Source organism: Haliaeetus albicilla, chromosome 2, assembly GCF_947461875.1.
Source record: "Haliaeetus albicilla chromosome 2, bHalAlb1.1, whole genome shotgun sequence".
Classification (NCBI taxonomy): Eukaryota; Metazoa; Chordata; class Aves; order Accipitriformes; family Accipitridae; genus Haliaeetus; species Haliaeetus albicilla.
Window position 1 is genome coordinate 77,625,627 of NC_091484.1, and position 21,263 is coordinate 77,646,889.

A 21,263-nucleotide genomic window follows, 5' to 3' on the forward strand; every position below is an offset into this window, starting at 1 on the left:
TTAGGTTGTCATTTGCCAAAACTGGTTGCCTTCACTGGGTGATATCTACCCTTCCATGTGACCAAATCACCATGTGGAAAAAAGGAAAGTAAGACCCTAGGAATGGAAAGGACCAAAAGGGTCCTTGACATCTATCCTATGGTTGCAACCCACTGTGCAAAAAGTATTAAATTCAAAAGTTCCCAAAAAGCATCTGCCCTGCATATCACCAAAAGCTTCAAAATTCCTTTTACTTAAGATCTAGGACACAAATATAGCAGCATAGAACTTTTTCAAGAGGTTCAATGCTCAAGAATCACCCATTGGGATGCGAGGAATGGGAGAGATCTGAATATTATGTTGATTATTATTTCTATTATATTTATATCTGCAACGATGATTATATAGACAGACTGAGATAGGCCTTTGTGCCACACTAAAGCCAAACATTCCCATTTCTACAAACCCAGGCAACAAGGTACAGAAAATCAGGTGAGATCTACAGGCTGCAACAAAGCCCAGACTACTGCATCTGAGTCATAGCGTAATAGTTATTCCAGTTATTACTTTATTATCCTCTCCTGTAATTCAGACAAGGTATGTCTTACCTGTGACATCGATCTTGAAGGTCAGTTTCTGGCCAGCAGCCTCGCAGGTGTACTCCCCAGCATCTTTCTTCTCCACCTGACCCACCACCAGACGACGCGATTTGCCCTCTGACTCCACCTTGAACTTCTTGCTCGAGGTGATCAGTTTCCCCTCCTTGTACCATTTCACGTCGGTCTTCTCCTGGGCCACCTCGCAGCTCAGCGTGGCGTTTTGTGTTAGTGCAGCTTTCACCTCTTTCTGCACCTTCTCCTTGTTGATGAAAGCATCTTCTGCCTCTGTATTTAAGAGTACAGGGGCAGATTTAGAGAACTAACCTTTCACACACACACCTTTTCCCAAATGCACGTATCAGTCTTTGTATTGTGATGCTGAAATGGATTTCCCATTCCCATTCCCTTCCAACACTGTCAACTGAATTGTTAACATTTGAATTACATCAGGTGCCAGTGAAGGACTCCTTTACTGGGTAGTCCAAGACAGCTTACGTGGCCCCAAAATTGCTTTCATTATCCATTGTTATCATTCTCCAACATCTTCAGAAAAGAAGTTCACATATCCCAATATCCAGCAGCACACCAGTGAATGCAGCCTGTAAGAAGTCTGTTTGCTGTAAGAGGACAAGCATTGCACTGTCCAAACAACCCAAAAGCTGCAATTTGCTTCGCCAGCAAGAGCAAAGCTAGTCTTTGGAAACAAACTCTGTGAGCCTATTCTGTGTGTGTATCTTTTATTTCCCAAATGTTCTAAAGATATGTAATCCCAGAACTATGTTTCTCTAATGAATGAAAATTAGCCAGCTCCCATGGTGTTTGCTTTGCACTGCTCCACACCAGAATCAAAAAACAATCTAATACATGAACTCCTCAATTTGCTTTAAATTCATCAACATCCAACTGAGGGATGTCAAGATTAAAACCTGTCCTTGCTAATATCATGGTGAAAAGACCGGGTTTCCTCAGCTACTGCCTCTTAGAACAGTTCTAGTATTTCCTTTCTGTTGACACAGGCCATAATAAAATAGTTTTGTCCATAATAGAGACACTTTATAGAAGGAAGGAGCATTCACAAGAGAGCACGTGTGCTGAGAAGATTTGCTGTGTCCTTTAATTTCTCCTGCAATTATTGAATTCTCATTTTGCTATCAGTGCATCTTCACCAGATTCCCAGGAAAATTCCCCAATGATCTTCAGCCTGCCCTGGGCTTGGGCTACAGAAATCCACTGCATTCTTAGTTTTCAAAGAAGGGAGACAAATCTAGTAGTGTGAACACAACTGCACGAGTAAACCAGCAAAATGTAAATGCTGGCTCAGTCACGGCCTGCTGAGATGGAATTTGCCCAGCCACATAACTTCCTTGTACTTCAGTTTTTCAGGATGTAGAACAGGGATGCAGCAAATTCACTCACCTGTGACATCGATCTTGAAGGTCAGTTTCTGGCCAGCAGCCTCGCAGGTGTACTCCCCAGCGTCTTTCTTCTCCACCTGACCCACCACCAGACGACGCGATTTGCCCTCCGACTCCACCTTGAACTTCTTGCTCGAGGTGATCAGTTTCCCCTCCTTGTACCATTTCACGTCAGTCTTCTCCTGGGCCACCTCGCAGCTCAGCGTGGCATTCTCCTTCAGCACTGCCTTCACCTCCTTTTGTACCTTGTCTTTGTGTTCAAATACATCATCTGCAAGATTGGAAAAAAGGAAAAATGTAGAAAAAAGCCCATGAAAATGAAAGCTTTGCCTCTGAGATTGTATGGTATTGGGTTTTCAATGGGAGATCACCTAGTAGGTTACAGTTTAAATAAAGCAGCTGTAAAATGAAAAAGGCTAACAGAGTCAGAGTTAAGCAAATGTTTAAGGAAGCGCTGGCAGGAACAGCTTGCTTCCAGACAGCACAGTTTCTAGCTGCTGCTCATTTGGGCAGCAAGAAGGACTGCCATGCCTGATATTTAGGCTTTCACCAGCTTTCCTGCACACACTTTGTAGGGTCACTCTCTGCAGGCAAGCAGCATGGGCTTTCTTGGGGAAGCAGGGCATGTTTTGTTCACTTGCAGAGAAGACTGGGCTGTATATTCACAGTAAACAGGACATGCTCCAGACAGGATCCTTCATTTGCCAATGCTGTCCCTGTATTTGGGTCCAGGTAATCAGGAAAAAACCAATATGGCTTATGAAATAGATGCGTAACAACCGGAGTACCTTTACAAAGATTTACATGGAGTTGTGCCCTTATGGAACAGCATCACTTCCCAAATATATTCTACAGAACATGTGCTACTAATAGTACAAAATCACAGTCATAAAATAATTTAGGTTAGGAGTGATTTCTGGAGGTCATCCAGTCCCACTTCCCCACTCAGAGCAGATAAAATTACATCAAGTTACTCAGAGCCATGTCCCATTGACTTCTGAATATCTCAAGCGATGGAGATCCTACAACCTCAAGGCTCCTCTTCCAGAGCTTGACCCCCCTCATTGTGCAAGCAAGTTTTTCCTAACATCTTTTCAGAATCTCCCATGTTCCAACTTGTATACTTTGCCTCTTCTCCTTTCACCATGCATCTTTGAGAAGAATGTGGAGCTGTGAACTCTATATCCTTCCATTAGACAGTTGCAGGCTGCAATGAAAGCTCCACCTGCCTTCTCTTCTCTAGGCTGAACAAATCCAGTTCTCCCAGTCTCTCCTCGTATGATGTGCTCCAGCCTCCTAATCATCTTGGTTGCCTCCGCTGGAGCTGTGCCAGTAGCATCTTGGACTTCCAGATGCAATAGCTGTCAGATTCTCCAGGCAGGCGGACACTGAATTAAGAACACTAATTTGATTTTAGGCTTGGTTTTGGTAAATTCCAAGGACATCATTTTAGAAGCTGGGCATGGGAAATAATGTTGGATGTAGGGATCTTAAGATGATCTAGTCTAGAGTAAATAGAGAAATTAGCAAAAGTATATCTGTAACACACTTGAACTAGCAAACTTGTATGAATTATGAGAACTGACTCATAAAGAGTAGATGAACAATTTGTTCAGGCTAAATGTGGGACCTGGTATTTTCACACTAAAGTGTTCAGAATCTATACCTGACCCAGCAGAAGAACAGGAAGGAAAGGATTAGCAAGGCAAACTAAACAATATATAAATACCCTTTAAAATCCTTTAAAAGACAGAGCACAAATAAGGAATGGAAAAAAGGACAACTCTACTGGAAAGGTGTGTCTCTGGGGTCAGGCACTTTATTACTAAAGCGAGATTTGCCAAAAGTCAGGCTGGATCCAAGCTTATGAAGGAGGTTAAGATACCTAGCAAAGGATCCTCTACCACCAGAAATATAGGTAGACAAGGGAAGAAGTGGTGCCATAATGCAAAGAGTGTGGGTTTCATGTGTCAGAGCTCCTGATATCACACTTCTGAAGAAAACAAGCCAATGCTCCTAGAAAGGGTTCTCCTACAGGCTAATTTGATCATTTTGGCTCTCACCCTCACTCTAGGTAGAAGTTTTGCCCTTTAATATGAAGCAATGGGAGTTACAAAAGCAGGCTGAGTGCGGGACTCCTGAGCTCACACGTTATGTTCCATCCCAGGCAACTCTCTTCAGTGAGAACTTTCAGTTGGTTGAATTTCCCTCAGGGAAATGGTATTTCTTGCACAAAGTCTAGTTGGTACTCCTGCTTGGTTGTATCTTTAATCAACAGCAAGATAAAAAAAAGGTGAACTATGATTAAAGCACAGAGGGTCAGAAGGTCCATTTTCCAGTTCTAGTTCTACAGCTTATTTCCTCAGCAGTCTTGAACGAGAACCCAAATGGGTCCCACCATTTCTGCCTTTAACGTGACCAGTAAATCTCTCAGTGGCAAGAGGGACCCTATTCTTCTCTGTTCTTCTTTCTTGTATTTACCCATTTGCAAAATCTGAGTAATGGCCTCTCTTTGGCAGCAATGGGCTTGGGCAACACTCATCTATATCTTGCAGACAAAATGCCTGCCCCTTTTCCATGGTACCCAAGAACCTCAAAGCCCGTGATATGAAAAACACTTCCTTGAGGTAGGGCACTCTTCTTACCCCTATTTACAGAGAGGATGTGAGATGCAGAGAAGGTTGGTCATAGTGAGGTCCCCCCCACATCAACCTGCAGAGGATGGTGCCATTTCCCAAAAAAGTGAATGCCCAGCGTCCAAGCCATAGGATTTTCTCCCATTAATATGACTATTTCTCAGAAGCCCTAAAAGCAGACCAGTTTTTGAGTTTTCATCCAAAAGTCTCATGCAACCCACCATTATTGCTGTCAACAGCTTTCCTCGCTCAGACAGACCTTTGGGCTAAGTTGCAAGCACAAACAACTGCTGAGAGCATTTCAGTGCCTTGTTGCATCCAGCAGAGGCTAAAGTTCTCCTGCTCCCAGGTGAGAAGATCCTTCCACAGGAAGCTAAGAAGAGCTCTTCCTTCAAAGAGTGTGATAAGATCTTTTGTTAACTTCTGCCTTTCACAGTTTCATTTATAATCTGCCACAATTTTTCCAACAGCTTCTGCCACCAAAGGCATTCGTTGTTTGAAATAACATAAAAATATCGGTCTTGCTCTGTGCTACTCCTACAACCTGCATAGAGCTATAGAAAAAAGTCACATAACTGAGCCAGAGAGTATTACCATAGTTTAAAGGAGAGTTGGCAAACACAACGGAGAATGAGCAGATTTGTCTCCAATTTCCTTGTAGGGTCACTCCCCAGCGATATATACCACAGAATGCAGACATGGCAGAGCAAGCAGAATGAAACCCAACAAGCTTGTACGTCAGCAAGACCCACGACTGGCAGTCACGTGAATCTCAATGTTGTAATATCATGCTTTTACTCAGGCCACACTGGGAGCAGGCTGGCCACAAACCACCTCCAGCATGGAAGATACATAACCACATTCATAGCTGGGTCCAAAATAAAAACCTCAGAGGTTTGACTGGTGCACCAGGCTGCATAGATGTACACACTTCTAAATAGACATGTTTCAATTAAGTGTTGGGTGAATCCATTTGAAGAAAGAAATGCACAAATCTTTCCACCAAATCCAACAGTATTGTCTGGCATCACTTCCTGGGATGTGCTTTTAATTGCATGCCTTTAAGGTTTTCCTCTGGTCCACAATCAGAAAAAAACCCACCTACATCAAATTTAGGTATTCTTTCCTCATAACACTTTCAAGCAAGACAGAAGCAAGGAAGATGTGGAAGGAAGTACTGGGTAATATTTTCCATAAAAATAACTAACAGCAAGGACAAAAATCTATACATTGATGATTCACCAGCATACACAAACTACTGGATAACAATCTGAACTCACACTCAAAACCCTATGTATTGCGCAATTCCTCATGAAGTCATACTGGCAAATCCTCTAGGCACAGCCATGTCTTGCACAGATGTGGCAGAAAGAAACTCTGTCCCAGCATACACAAAAACTACAGATTCTTACTCTGCTTAAGTTCTATGGCAGACCCATATAGACCAAGGATGGACATAAATCTACATCATTAGGAAACTTTCTTTAGAGCTACAGCAAAAAAATATGTAATCAGATAATCCCTCACCTGTGACATCGATCTTGAAGGTCAGTTTCTGGCCAGCAGCCTCGCAGGTGTACTCCCCAGCATCTTTCTTCTCCACCTGACCCACCACCAGACGACGCGATTTGCCCTCCGACTCCACCTTGAACTTCTTGCTCGAGGTGATCAGTTTCCCCTCCTTGTACCATTTCACATCGGTCTTCTCCTGGGCCACCTCACAGCTCAGCGTGGCGTTGTCTGATAGTGCAGCTTTCACCTCTTTCTTCACTTTGTCCTTGTTGATAAAGGCATCCTCTGCTTCTGGGTGGTGGGACAAGAAATTTAAAAGTCACAGGTATGTTCACGATGCCCAAAATGTTCACAACCAAAAGCAAAATCCTGCTTACAAGATGTTCCCACAGCTCTGCCATTTCGCAGTGGTCCCACCCACAGCTAACATACACTCAGACAGGACGTGGCCCTCTGTACAGCCTGAGGACAACACAGCAGCCATTTCTGAGCAAATTGAACCAATGCCCCAGGGGTTAAGGTTCTTCCCATCCCCATGGATCCACAACAAATCTGACTTTTTGTTCCGTAATGTAATGCCCAAATAATCTCCCAATCTCATCTGCCACCGGGACCCATATGTAAGCCTTGGCCACTCTAGGTACTTCTGGAGCACAAGGGGTTTCCTACTTCTTCAAGACCTATTTTCCTACACATCTGGGAGCCGGCCCTACGTTTATTCCTATAAATCACAACTGCAGATGCAAAGGACTGCTGAGTGGGATTCATCCCACAGAAGACCGCTAGCGGTAGGCATCTGTGTGACAGTGGACGCACACAAGCTGGTTGCCTGATCTCCCTCACTACTCCGTGAAGACCCAGGCTACGCAGACCCTGGAGCCTAGAGAGGGATTCACTTTGCTCTGTAGTAAAGGGAACTCATGGAGCTTTCTGTGATGAGAACCAACATCTCCCACCTGTGACGACAATCTTGAAGGTCAGTTTCTGGCCAGCAGCCTCGCAGGTGTACTCCCCAGCATCTTTCTTCTCCACCTGACCCACCACCAGACGACGTGATTTGCCTTCCGACTCCACCTTGAACTTCTTGCTCGAGGTGATCAGTTTCCCCTCCTTGTACCATTTCACGTCGGTCTTCTCCTGGGCCACCTCGCAGCTCAGCGTGGCGTTTTGTGTTAGTGCAGCTTTCACCTCTTTCTGCACCTTCTCTTTGTTGACAAATGCATCTTCTTCCTCTGAAATAGGGAAATAGTAGGGAAAAAATACATAAGATATACACAGCTTGCAACTAGAAGATATTACACATATTTTGTTTAGGTGCTCTACATAATCATTTTTTGTAACATTGCTTTGCAGTTCTTTTTATCACACAGAACAATGCGCCCTCAAAACATAGTCCATGTAATTATCACATACCTCTCTGACTAGTCTTCACAAACAGTTCGACCTCCTCATTTTCAAATTTCTTATAATGAAGAGAAAGATAAATTTCCCCCCTTGTGTCATTATCATATTTCTACACACCACATTTGGAACTAGCCAAGTACAGCAGAATTATGAGCTGCCACCTTCACTATCACATTATTTACAGGAATTTACCAACATCTCGATATTTTAGAATAAGACTGGGTTGTTCAGAAGATATCTTGTAACTCAATCCCAAAGAAATGAGGAAGATAGATACAGTTCTTAATATGGAACAGTACTTGGCCTACATTATATATAAAACTGGCCTATAAAATTTGAAGTATACATTTTTTCTCCTCGGAAATCTTGATTTTTTCAGAAAACTGGCTGTAGGGAATCTTCTCTTAATACTTAACACAAGCAACAAGAACAAAGTGTTTAAAGTCACTTTCTTCCACAGTATCACTTGGAACTTCCATCTCAACAAGTGGAGTTGGCATCAAAAGGATATCTTGCGTAATTAGTGGTTAGGTAGGTATAGGTATTGAAAAGATTCACTTGTCACCTTGCTAAGTAGGACTGACCGATAAATTCCATCTTTTACCAATCACTTTAATGATTATTTTAGCTGGTTCTCCTTTTCCCAACAACTGATGTGGTCACTGTTAACCTTTATATTAGTGTACATTTGAGATGTGGGAGAACAAATAGACCCCAAATAAATGGGCTGCCACATTTTTTCCCACTGATTTACCCTAAGAAATAACTGCACAAGAAGTGTAAAACATTTGTGGTATGCCTAGACGGCGAACATCACATAGCAACAACCACCCAGTGTTTAGTGTAGGCTGCCTTTGCCTATTTGCATCCCAGGTACATACTTGAGCGTTGGAGTCTGTGATTTCACTGCTACAGAAGCACAGGCTCCAAAGATAAATGCTGGACTAGGAAACGTATGGGGTTGCCTTTGCCATTCGGCTGCAGTGTAAGCATGGAAGAAGATAATTCATCCAGCCAGCTTCAGGCATCTGGGTTACCTGGCCAGGGTGACCTAGGAGGGTCTTGGCTCTCAGCTCTCCCTGGCCGTCATGAAGAATGCCTTCCACAACCTGTGCTACTGCCTTCCTCCCCCCAGTCACTCTCTGCAGCATCCTAGTGCCGTCTTTTGCTCCTCCTTGATGATTTTCTCCTCTGCATACCATCCCTGTCATGTCTGTACTCTGAGTGGCAGCAGCTGCCTGGGAGGGTACGGAGTAGGGGTAGGTTCAGGTCAAGTTCCTACACTGCTGACCACGGCACTATTTGTAATCCTGGGAGCCTCATCGCAGGCTTGCCATCAATATTGCACAGTCCACGGAAAGAGAGGAGTCCAGCTGGGAGCAAGCCGAAGCAGGAACCCGCTTTATATGCTCTAAATTTGAGCTCCTCTGTTTGCATTGGCTGTAGAAGGCGTGTAAGGAGGTGTCATTGTCATTAAGGTGTCGTTAACAAGGCATCATACATGGCCTATGCTGGGTGATGCAAAACTCCTCAAAGGCACACGTTAGCCCGCTGCAGATTAAACAGCATTTTGATATCTAAAAAAGCTCAAGCACACACCATGGTTGGCATTCAAAACAAGTTGCGAAAATATAAACATTTCAGCTTCCATCTCCAATTTAGACTATGGATATGCAGGGTACACTAAACAAATGAGTGAGAAACCAGACTGTAAATGGATGCTGTATTTAAAATGACAAGTTAGCAGAGCAGGAATATTCCAGATGGGTTACTTGCTTGTCCTCTGCATACATTCTTGCCCTTTAATATAGAATATTTTTATAGTGATAGGAAATGTGACCAAATCTTTTAATCAGCTTACAAAGTGATTTACAGTAACCAGTAATTTGCCTCAAACATATTTTAAAATTAAACAACTATTCAGATGACATTTCCAACCTCAGCTGCAGTTGGCTAGTAAGGTTCCACTGAAACTGAAGAAAACCCTTTTCAGGACACAGAGCTTTGACCTCTTTCAAATAAGGATTTCACTGTGTATCATGATTCTTGAAATAATGAGATTGCAGAATCAGCTCTTTGGGCTACACATCTAGCTCAGTCCCAAGGTGTGCAGCACCTGGTTCTGTTAATATTAAGCCAAAAAGCCATAGCTGCATCCCAATACTCAACACTGAGCATCTAACCTTCAAGCTGTCCTTAAATAGGGAAGGTTTTGTGCTACCACTGGAGCCCTGGAGTACAGGACCCCTGTAACAGGATAAATTAAGACTCAGAAAGCTACTGCACTTTAGGATAATCTAGTAAGATGAGGATTTCTGCAGCAAGAGCCAAACACTCAGAGTACTCATAATCCCTCCTGACTTTCACACTAGATCATTTTCCAGTGAGTGCTGGACTTGCATGTCATGTTACAGTTGTACACATGAGAAATACAGCAACGGTAGCTAGGCAAGCACTCTCCACTTACGACAGAGGGGGAAAGGTGTTATATTACCCTGTACAGCCGTGAAGTCATCCAGTTTGAAAGAGAACAGAAAACCTTTGGTTTCTGAGGCAGACAGCTAAGAATAGCCCTCAGCTAGAAAAATTCAACTGTACAAGCACCAAATGTCTGTGTTTTCTGACTACACCTCTGCAGTAATGTACAAACTTGGTTTATACAAATGGTCTTTCTATCAATGCCCATGTTGCATTTTCTATGAAAGATGCCTCTCAAATCTAGCCCCACCGTAAACCATCCTTCACTGAAACTGGCAGTTCCCTGAGCCAAAAGCATGAGCTACACAGTTCATGAAAAAGAGCCAAAGTGCCCCAACTCACACCCTGTGTACCCCACGCGGAGTGGGGACACATAAGAGCTGATGGCTTACAATGTATGCTATGGGGAGCAGTAAAGCTTTATCTTATAGCAGCAGTTGCACATTGGACGTAGAAGATGGAGAGAGCAGGATGCCCCAAGCCAGTGGGAGAGCAATAAAGACTGCAACCTTCACGAGGGAACAGCTCTCGAGCTGCGCCCTGTAAGGACTTCAAGTCTCCAGCATGGCTGCGAGCAGGGAAGTCAATAGACTCCGAACGCAGTTGCTCTTCTACATAGCTGATAAAATGCCAGACCTCTGCCAGCATTATGGTCCCAGCGTGTTTGATGCCATAAGAAAGCAGAGGAGAAAATAGATTCCCTGTTCTGATCAGCTCAGAATATGAGTCAAGAACTGTAACAGCAGAGTGTTATGAATACGGACAAAACCAAGCCAAACCCTTTCTCGTCATACAATTCAGAAATAATCACTCAGAATGTAGCTGACATGTCCGTGGCTGCCTGGAGCCCGAGATAAAATTTACTGAACATCTTGCAAAATATACTGACACCAAAGAAATCACAAGTGTAGTCAAAGAACAGCCTCAGACTGTATTAAATCCTCAGACTCCAAATCACGTTATTAAGGAGAAAAATACAAATACAAATAAACATCCCTGGACTCATGACTTGTCACTACAGATGCAGAAATTGCAATGAACAGTCATCACCTTTGGATTCAGCAGATTGGAGATATATGCAGTGCCGCTGATAGAAAATTTTTAGGACGATACACTCCCATCAACTCCCAAACATTCTCAATGCAGTCACAATAAAGTAGGGATCTTGTAAATGCTACTGTTTAAATATCGCTTGTCAGACAAGTGTTCACACCACTTCTCATAGCTTTACAAATCACAACTGGGTATCCAATGACAGATGAAAGAAGTGATAGAGGAAATGCTGGATGGAAAGGTTGTTAAATACAAATCATAATTTGAGTTGCATGTATCTGTATCCATTTCTGTTCATCATCTACAAAAGTTTCATGGTGCATAGAGTTATGAGGCTCTGCTCACATGCATTTGCACAGCCAGACTGTGGAATAATTGAAGCAATTCTCTGTTTTGGGAGGGAGGACTTTGTATAGAGAAAAGATGAAACAAAGAGGGAAGAAAACAGTGACTTGCATGGAAGAATACCAATAACAAGAGGAGTACCACCAATAATGATGATGAAATTGGAAGAGCTCCTTTAACACAGTGCCTGCTAACAAAAACTCTTGATTCACTATCTGAACCTAAGGAGACAAAAAGGGAGTTGAGGAGCTGATATCAGGATGCCTACACGTAACCTCTAGATCTGCCCAGTCCTACACAACCTCACTGAAATGGTAGCTTACACCAACATCAGAAAGTACTTTAACAACATTACTAATATTTTAACAGAGAAAACAACCAGACACAAAGAAAAGACAATGAAATATCAACCAAAATATGTCTCCCACCTGTGACGACAATCTTGAAGGTCAGTTTCTGGCCAGCAGCCTCGCAGGTGTACTCCCCAGCATCTTTCTTCTCCACCTGACCCACCACCAGACGACGCGATTTGCCCTCCGACTCCACCTTGAACTTCTTGCTCGAGGTGATCAGTTTCCCCTCCTTGTACCATTTCACATCGGTCTTCTCCTGGGCCACCTCGCAGCTCAGCGTGGCGTTGTCTGATAGTGCAGCTTTCACCTCTTTCTTCACTTTGTCCTTGTTGATAAAGGCATCCTCTGCTTCTGGGTGGTGGGACAAGAAATTTAAAAGTCACAGGTATGTTCACGATGCCCAAAATGTTCACAACCAAAAGCAAAATCCTGCTTACAAGATGTTCCCACAGCTCTGCCATTTCGCAGTGGTCCCACCCACAGCTAACATACACTCAGACAGGACGTGGCCCTCTGTACAGCCTGAGGACAACACAGCAGCCATTTCTGAGCAAAATGAACCAATGCCCCAGGGGTTAAGGTTCTTCCCATCCCCATGGATCCACAACAAATCTGACTTTTTGTTCCGTAATGTAATGCCCAAATAATCTCCCAATCTCATCTGCCACCAGGACCCATATGTAAGCCTTGGCCACTCTAGGTACTTCTGGAGCACAAGGGGTTTCCTACTTCTTCAAGACCTATTTTCCTACACATCTGGGAGCCGGCCCTACGTTTATTCCTATAAATCACAACTGCAGATGCAAAGGACTGCTGAGTGGGATTTATCCCACGAAAGACCTCTAGCGGTAGGCATCTGTGTGACAGTGGATGCACACAAGCTGGTTGCCTGATCTCCCTCACTACTCCGTGAAGACCCAGGCTACGCAAACCCTGGAGCCTAGAGAGGGATTCACTTTGCTCTGTAGTAAAGGGAACTCATGGAGCTTTCTGTGATGAGAACCAACATCTCCCACCTGTGACGACAATCTTGAAGGTCAGTTTCTGGCCAGCAGCCTCGCAGGTGTACTCCCCAGCATCTTTCTTCTCCACCTGACCCACCACCAGACGACGTGATTTGCCTTCCGACTCCACCTTGAACTTCTTGCTCGAGGTGATCAGTTTCCCCTCCTTGTACCATTTCACGTCGGTCTTCTCCTGGGCCACCTCGCAGCTCAGCGTGGCGTTTTGTGTCAGTATAGCCTTCACCTCCTTTTGTACTTTGTCCTTGTTTGTAAACACGTCTTCTCTCTCTGTAAGAAAGCCACAATAGTCATGCATAGCTTTTTGCAGTTGTCTTCTCTAGCGCTTAATCAAGTTCCCCCTATTTCACTATACTTGCCCCTGACAGGTAGTATGATGGCCCATTAAGACAAGAAAATACCTACATCTCTATTTTGCTGATAGAAGGTGAATAGGTGTATGGGAGTTCTGAGAAAACATTAAAAATCTCACAATTTGAGCACAAATTTGAACCCAGGACTTAGAGCACCGCCTGAACCCTCCTCCCTCTTCTCTCTTTTTCTCTCCCTATGTCTCTCCAAGCTTCCAGTGAATCAGAAGGAAACAACCCTTGTATCCTCATATCCAGGAACCGTTCCTCTTTTCCTGCTTATTTGGGTCACTCAAATTCAGTCATTCTCCAGCTAATCAGAGCTCTTCGAACACCTCCCATTTCTCTTTTATCTATCCCTGCACCTCTGCTATAGCCTCACACTGTGATTCTGCAGGAGGTTTTCTGCAGACACACCAGCTAATTGCAAAGGGTGCAGAAGTTATCATCCTTGCCCATCACTTTTTTTGTGGTTACAACTAGTCATGGATGCAAAACTGTGTGTATAAAATGTTGATATGGCAAAAAATCAAGTCTTATGGCTGAAATATTTCACCCCAAAGAGGTTGTGAGATGATCTTCTGAAGGCAAGATACTACCCAAAATGGAATATTCCTTTATCGCTGGAATTTCTAGCATTTTCTCACCTCTGACTTTGACTTGGAATGTTGTTCTGTCGTCTTTAGTTTCACAGGTATAGCTCCCTTGGTCTTGCTGTGTCACCTTCTTGATGATGAGCTTGCGGTGTGTCCCCTGGGAGATGACTGTTGTCCTCTGGTCTTGCTTCACCTCAGTTTGATCCTTCTTCCATACCACGGCTCCGCTCGCAGCTGACACCTCACACACCAGCTCAAGGTTTTCAGAAGGACTGACTGAAATTTCTGGAGTTGTTTTGGGCTTGTTGACAAAAGTAACAGCTTCATCTGGAAAGAAAAAGAGAAAGAAGTTTATGCCTTGATTCAGGCTTATCAGCACAAAGTTAAGATACAGTAATTACTGATCATTATTTCATTGCTAGTCACATGTGAGTGATCAAGTTTCAACTCTGGAGGTGTAAATGTACCTATTGCAATGTAACTATGACAAAGTGTTAACAGTTATGGCAATAAACTGTGGCTATGAGTCAGAAAAGTCCCTCCTGAGATACAGCAGAGTTATCTCTACTGGGGAACTCATCGTCCAAGTTTTAAATCATGCAGAGAGTTAGTACATAATGGTCTCCATTTTGGGGGCTGGGTATTGATGAATCCTTTATGCTATATCAGCCTATTAGGTCTACACTGTGACATTACTACCAGACGTATTAAATTCTAGGTAGACGTGGATCTATGCCTACTGGTATTCATAACTGAAATCCACCTAACAGACGTGCATCTGTTTTCTGCATCCCTTTCAAAAGTCAGGCATGAAAGCTCTTACAGAGCACAGACGTGGTGGTTTCTTTTACCAGAGCTGTATGTGCAGAGAGCCATGAGCAGAACCTGGCCCAACATCATGAGACCATAAAGCCTTGACACGTGCTTTAATTCACAGCTCCTGTCTCATCACACACATGAATGTTGATGCCTGACTTTCTGACAGATGGTGCAAACTCCTTCTCTGATCTTCAGATAATTAAGCTTAGTTAGAGTGCAATCACATTCATGTCTCCTACATCCTTCTGGATCTTTTAAATCAAGCTGAGATGCCCTCAAGTTGCTGACACTTTAATCACCACTCCTTGTTTATGATTTCAAGCAAGCTCTAGGGAATATGTATTGATGCCTGAGTATACAAACAGCTTTGAAAAGATCTAAGAAGTCTCAGAAAATCTTGTTAGAACTGGTGAGGAGACTTCTTTAAATGTTTCTGAGCCCATTCCTACAGCCCCATGTTCACAATATCAGTCCCGCTGGACTAATTCTTCCCCAGGCCAGGTCAGGGTACATATGGGATAATCTCATTGATAAGATATTCTCCAACTTCAAGAGGACTAAGTTAATATATGAGCCAATAGCATCACATCTTTCTGCTGAAACTTATCTTCACAGTAGAGAACTCACAACTGCTCACAGCTCATAGAGCTCAAGCAGTAGAGGTTCCTGCTTCGATACCTTTGCTCAGACTCTGCTGACTGCACAGACTGGTGGCCACACGTACGTCCTGTGCACGTACACATGCACACAGCATGCGTCATGTATGCAGCAACGATGCAATATCAACGAGATCAACTCAGGTTTTTTGCAAGTGTATTTGTAAAGGTAAAAGCGAAGGCATCTAAGTGAGCGGAGACAGGTACCTTGCATGTAAAATGTGAGCAAACCTATTCAACACGCCCTGTCCCTAAGCTAATGAGCAATTTGATGAGCACGTCAGGTATTTCATACCTTTCGTTCCATCAAGGCAGCCCTTGACTGAAGAGCAAGCTGATGGCTATCAGTCATAACCAACCTTAGCTTAGTATTGCATTTCTTTTAGCAGCAACTGTTGCTTTCAGTCACTGAATATCCCAAGGACAATTGCTATGCTACACCCATGCCAGGCACATCTGTGGCATCGGAGGACAAATATTTCATTAAAAATTGTAATCATTAGGACTGATCTATTCTTAAAAAAATAGATGACTAAAGAAAGAGAGTCCCTCCAGAATCCTGCTGTTCAAGATTATTGGGGTAACTCATTACCATAAAGGCAGATTACTTCCCTGCCCTAAGACCATCCCCTGACTGTGCAGTGCTTCTTCTTAGCACTCTGGAAAATTTTTATGGTGAAATGTGAGACAAGGTGGAAGTTGCCCTAGCTAAGGTTTTGTTAACAGGTTGTAACTCAATCCTAGTTCCTCAAAAAGTTCATGGGGATACACGGTTATTCAGCAGATACCAATTTTCTTTGCCTGAGACATGTGATGTTTTGTCATAGGACTTACAGGTGAGATTCACCCAACCTGCACGTGGTCATCAAAAAGTTAGGTATCCAACCTCAGGTAATCATGCAGGCTTCCTCTGTACTTGATGTTCAGACAGAGGCAGCTCCAGAACACCTTTTAAATCCATCTTTGATAGCTCTCATCAGACAGTATGAGTCAGATGATATCAATTGCCCTTTGGGGGTCAGTTCAGACAGAGCCTGGTTGGCTCTTTTAGACCAATTTTCAATGGGTAAAGTCAGGGACAATGAATTACACTCAAAGTGAAATTCCATAATGTTGGATTCTCAACCAAAGAGAACCGGAGGCAAGATGCAGAGTGAATACCTGAGCAAACACCAGTGGTGAACTGGAAGTAATCAATCCCTTTAGCTCAGTAAACCCCGTAGCAATCCCTCAAGACCAGTGCTGTGCTAGATTAACCAGCTCTGCTGAGTGTTTAGTTAGCTGATGGACAGCATCATAGTAACATGGATGTACTGTTACAGGTCACAAGCACTCAGTTGTTACTTCTCTTAAATTGCATTGTACTGCAGCATGTAGACATGCCATGAGAAGCTTTCAGTAGAGTTTCAATTTGTAACTTAGGACCGGGTTTAAAATTAGGCTCCAGACATAAGCCAGAAAACCACTTTTAGAAGAAAGGTTCCCACCAGGATATGCAAATTGAATCAGTTGAATTTCACAGATATTGAATTTCACAGATAAATTCTTGTGTCATTTTATACCGCGACTCCCTCCTGGACTGGAACGCATCAGTGACAAGCATTTCTCTTCTGGGCTTGACCTAACAGCCACGTGCTTTAGCACGTGCTTGATGCTGATGGGCATGTGCCACGAACCGATAGCTTCACCTACAGTACCGCAGGGAGATGTCTCGGAGGTCACAGTGTCCTTTGGGAATAGCAGGAGAGGCTTAACTCTCAAAATCAGGAGTTAAACTTGCCAAAGGAGGACACAGGGCTTTCACGGTAAGACTTTAGGACCACCTCAGTCAAAGACGATGTACGTGCTGAGCTAAAAGAATAAAGGCCAGATGCGGCTCTTGGCCTGTTCAGCCAGCGTGGTGTTCGAGTCATGACTCGAGCCCTAGTAAAAGCTTGTGCTGACTTGAATACATTACAGCATTGTTATGTTATTTTCCCATATTGTGGATTTGCATAAGGACCACAGTAAGGGTCAGAGTCTCTGAAACAGTGCTGTGCAATCTTCGCCCCAAAATCTGGCAATTTACAAGGTAATAAGACAAGTATAACGAACAAAGTCCTGAGTTTTTAACACAGACTCTGATCCCATACTTGCATCACAAACTTACCTGAGACTTTTAAATCAAATATAAGAGTGTCATCTCCAATTTTGCATGTGTATGTTCCTTCATCTTCTTTTGTCACAGCTGAAGCCACAAGCTTATGCAGTTTTCCTTTATCTTCTATGGTAAATTTCTTGCTGGCTGTGATTTCTTTGCCATCTTTGTACCACTTAACCATGATGTTGGCCTCCGAGGTCTCAGAAACAAATTCAGCCTGTTTTCCAGCAATGGCCCTGATAACTCCTCCACTTTTCTCTTTGTTTATGAAGTTTGCAAATGCTGAAACAAAACATAGACACACAGCACAGGTAGAGAAATGTGTGGACTCCAGTAAATATGTACATTTACATCTACGCTAGGTATTCATTTATCATAAGACCAAATACGTCTGTTTAATTATGGATCTAATTACTACATTCTAATGCAGAAGCAGCCAAATTTCCAGCTTTTATAAACCATATGCCTGATTATCACATGTCCAAAAACCAGAGCACATATACAGCACAGGAGGCTGAGTCAAGGGGAGAGGAAGCCCTAGGCAATAGAGCTTTAAGAAAATATCTGAGAGGACAGGAAAGAAATGAAAGCAGCAAACTGGAGGGAAGGCAATGAAGGTTATTCAATCATTATATTGTAACCACCTGGCAAATAAATCGACTCTAAAAGAGGTTAAAATGTAATCTAGATAAATTAAATTATATTAAATTACAAATCTATACAGATATCACATAGTACTGAAATGAAAAGAAATTTCTTCCTGGAAAAAAACTGAAGCATAGAAGATAAACATAAAACTGGCCCCATATAACTTGTAGTGGAATAATCAAGTCACCAATTGCCTCAAAGCAAGGATTCAAAACCCCACCAATATCCTAGCTAAAAATGCAAGCCTAAAACTACAGTCCCATCTTACTTCAGATAATGGAATTAATATTCAAACATCTTCTTAACATATTATTTTAAAACACCACACACAATCCAGTCACTTCATTGGGACCGTACAGTCAAAGCTACTAAAAGCAAAGCCTTGATTATGTATGTGTTTTTTCCTTAATTTCAAGAAAATGCTTGCAAAATACAAATTAACAACTCTCTGCAGAATGCCTGGCAAAAGCAGTTATTAGCTTTTACCGCTGATACTGTAACAAGCAGTTACAGTCTATGGTCTGGAACCAGCTAAGGGTGACTCTCTCAGACTTTTGCTCCCAAGGTGTTATCACCAGTGCTACGTCCTGGTGCAGCACATGAGGGTTCTCCTTTAGCTCAGAGACCCTATTTACAAGGATGGACCTTGGATTTAGTTTTCTTGTTTTTAGGTCCATTAGATTTCTCCAAGTCTGTGGTAGTGCTTGTAATTACGGACAAATATTTGGTAAGGAACCAATATTCACCAGCTTGAACAGTGGCAGAGTCTGGACACCTAAAAAAATGACAAGTGAGTTGGCTTGCCAAGCAGTACACTGGTAAGAAAGGAAAAGAAAACCCCAGTCCCAAATCTCCCCAAATCTAAGGCTAAAAAAATACCCAACGAGCAAATAAACAGGGAAAAAGAAGGGAAGGAAGTGACGGTGCAGTCAAGGGCCTCTCTAGCTCTGGTCCTCAAGGGATTCCATTCAATCATCAGCTTCTGGCAGGGACAGGAGCTTGCACTTGACCTCTCCAGGTCCCTGCCAGCACTGTTTTCCAGGGTTTACCAAATCTGCCTATTGGAAGCAATACCTATGGGTAAAGAAGTCATACCAGAAGCATTTAAACCAGGGAAAACCTCTTTTTTTTTTTTAATTGTTTTTTTCTTAGGGCCTCTGTTTCCACTTGTTTCTCTAATCACTCATAACGGTAGAGCTTTCCCTTCAGTAGGACGACACTTCAACGTCCTCCTACACCCAACCACCTACGCCCTTGAAGCCTGCAGGGACCGAACGCTGCTGAGACCTCTACTTCTCCACCAGCATTACTGGAACTCAGCCCACAGGTTAAAAGTTGTGGGAAGAAGAAGAGGGAGACGGGTTCATTCACGCATCGTTTGCTTCCTCAGAAAACTAGAGTGAAAATTACAACCACGGCCGTCCGGAGGAGACTTCTCAGGTGTCCCATTTCGACACAGGAGGTCATGTGTCAGAGGACGCCTGGCATGTGGAGTCCCATGGCAGCGGAGGGACTGCCGTGATAAATGGCAAGTGCTTTTTCTTAGTGGGGCTTTTTTGGGCAGGAGGCCCAGCGAGTGACACACCTCTGGCCGCGGCTCGGCACGGCGGCATCTCGGCAGCCACGTGATGCCCATGTGCCAGAGGCAGCTGACCTGCTCATCAAACGATTCGCCAGCTAGCTGCGTCTGATTTACGGGAGGAACAGATAAAAAGTGGTGAAGCTGAAAGGTAAGATCCTGGGAGAGCACTTGTGAGCCTTGTCCTACAAGGACGAGATGTAGGACAGCTGATTCTCCAGGAATCAAGCTACAGACAGGAGATGCTTAAGTTACAGCTTGTCAATACAGATTTTAAAATAATAGCATTGATTACTCATTTGATAGTCACACTACAGTGAAAAGCACATGGAAATGTCCATCAGCTAATTCAATTAAATCTGTGGGTAGACCTGCCAATGTGAAAAATGATGCTAAAAAGGCAGAGAGAGAGAGAAGAAAAAACCCCAAATTAAGAGCAGCTGCCAAGTGTAGACAGAAATTCCTCCCTCCATACACTTAGTCACATTTTTTAATTACTTCTTTTTCAGTTCTCTTTTGAGTTTGCTCTTTGAGAATAACCAAGCAATTAAGTTGTCAAATGCAAAACATACACATTACTCTGGGGCTGTGTTGTTCCTACAGACACCAAGGAGGGCAAGAAGCCAGCAGAACATGATGATGAAGCACCTTATACTTACTTAGTGTAGAAACAGTGCGATCATTGCTGGGAAGAAGGTGAGGGTTGAGTTACAGGACAGAACGCGGAAATCAAATGGCTTTACAAAGTGCACATGCCAGTTCAAAGCAAAAGAGCTACTGAACTCACCCCAGATGATGTCTGACAACAGGCTAGACTGTTCTGAAGTCAGGTTGTATATTCTGAACCTCAGCAGACATCTAGATGATACCCAAGAGGAACGGTCTGGGGATACACTGGGGCTTTTTAGCCAAAACCTGGTCCCATTCAAGGCAGAGGAAACTCTCCTATGAACTAGTTCATAAAAGCTTGCACAGATGGAAAGGCTTGCAAGAGGGAGGCTTAACGCTGTTGGTTTGAGGGTAAAGGTTCAAGACTCCATGTCTTGCTCTGGGAGTGGATGTGCCCACCAGCTAGGTAGCAGGCAGTCAGGGGGGAAGGGACTGCCATGAAAGCAAAAGCAGCTGATCAGGGCAACTGTAAAACAGTACTGGTTCAAATCTAACAAGCAGGAAACACTGAAAGAAAATGACATTTTTATGTTTGTTCTATAGAGCCTTCCATCTGAATACCTTGCGAATAGCAATGAGTCAAGGCATCCAATGTGCCCTGGAAAGGTCTGTTCTTATTCATCAGGGTATTGCCAGAAAACAAAAAAAAAAACCCAAACAAATAACAAAAAAAATCCCGTGATGCCAAGATTACCTTGGTTCTTCAGAACTTTAATCAGAGCTGAACAAGCTCTTCAGTGACATATCCTATAGCAAGTATAGGGCAGACATGGGATCATGCGCGTCATGTCCTGCCCCTGTGGCTGAATTGCTTCATCACAAAAGCAGCTTCTCACTACCCACCGTTCAACCTCATGAAATAACACCAAGTTTGTGTGGAATATCAAGATGCTGATGTGAGTGAAAGCACAGCTCTTACCGCTGAGACAGCATTAGATCTTGGATTCACTCCCAAGTTCTCCTACTCTGGGAGCACAGACACTGTCAAGGCTAGATGTTGATGGGGAGTT

General features: G+C 43.3%; 1 protein-coding gene across 22 annotated transcripts in view; it reads right to left on the reverse strand.

Moving 5' to 3' along the window:
- The window catches only part of OBSCN (obscurin, cytoskeletal calmodulin and titin-interacting RhoGEF), a 187,726-nt gene that overhangs the window by 140,596 nt on the left and 25,867 nt on the right, over positions 1-21,263 (reverse strand). For 19 of the 22 annotated variants that reach the window (XR_011323776.1, XM_069778340.1, XM_069778332.1 and 16 more), the window contains exons 8-15: positions 17,367-17,639; positions 13,794-14,069; positions 12,791-13,066; positions 11,850-12,125; positions 7,098-7,373; positions 6,157-6,432; positions 1,995-2,264; positions 588-863 (exon numbers count right to left, since the gene is read on the reverse strand). Coding sequence is in view for 21 of the 22 variants with exons in the window: in XM_069778340.1 (XP_069634441.1) it covers positions 588-863; positions 1,995-2,264; positions 6,157-6,432; positions 7,098-7,373; positions 11,850-12,125; positions 12,791-13,066; positions 13,794-14,069; positions 17,367-17,639 (2,199 nt within the window). In the remaining variant the exon portion in view is untranslated. The remainder of the gene's footprint in view (positions 1-587; positions 864-1,994; positions 2,265-6,156; positions 6,433-7,097; positions 7,374-11,849; positions 12,126-12,790; positions 13,067-13,793; positions 14,070-17,366; positions 17,640-21,263) is intronic. The other 3 variants (XM_069778336.1, XM_069778334.1, XM_069778342.1) reach the window with 3 other exon arrangements.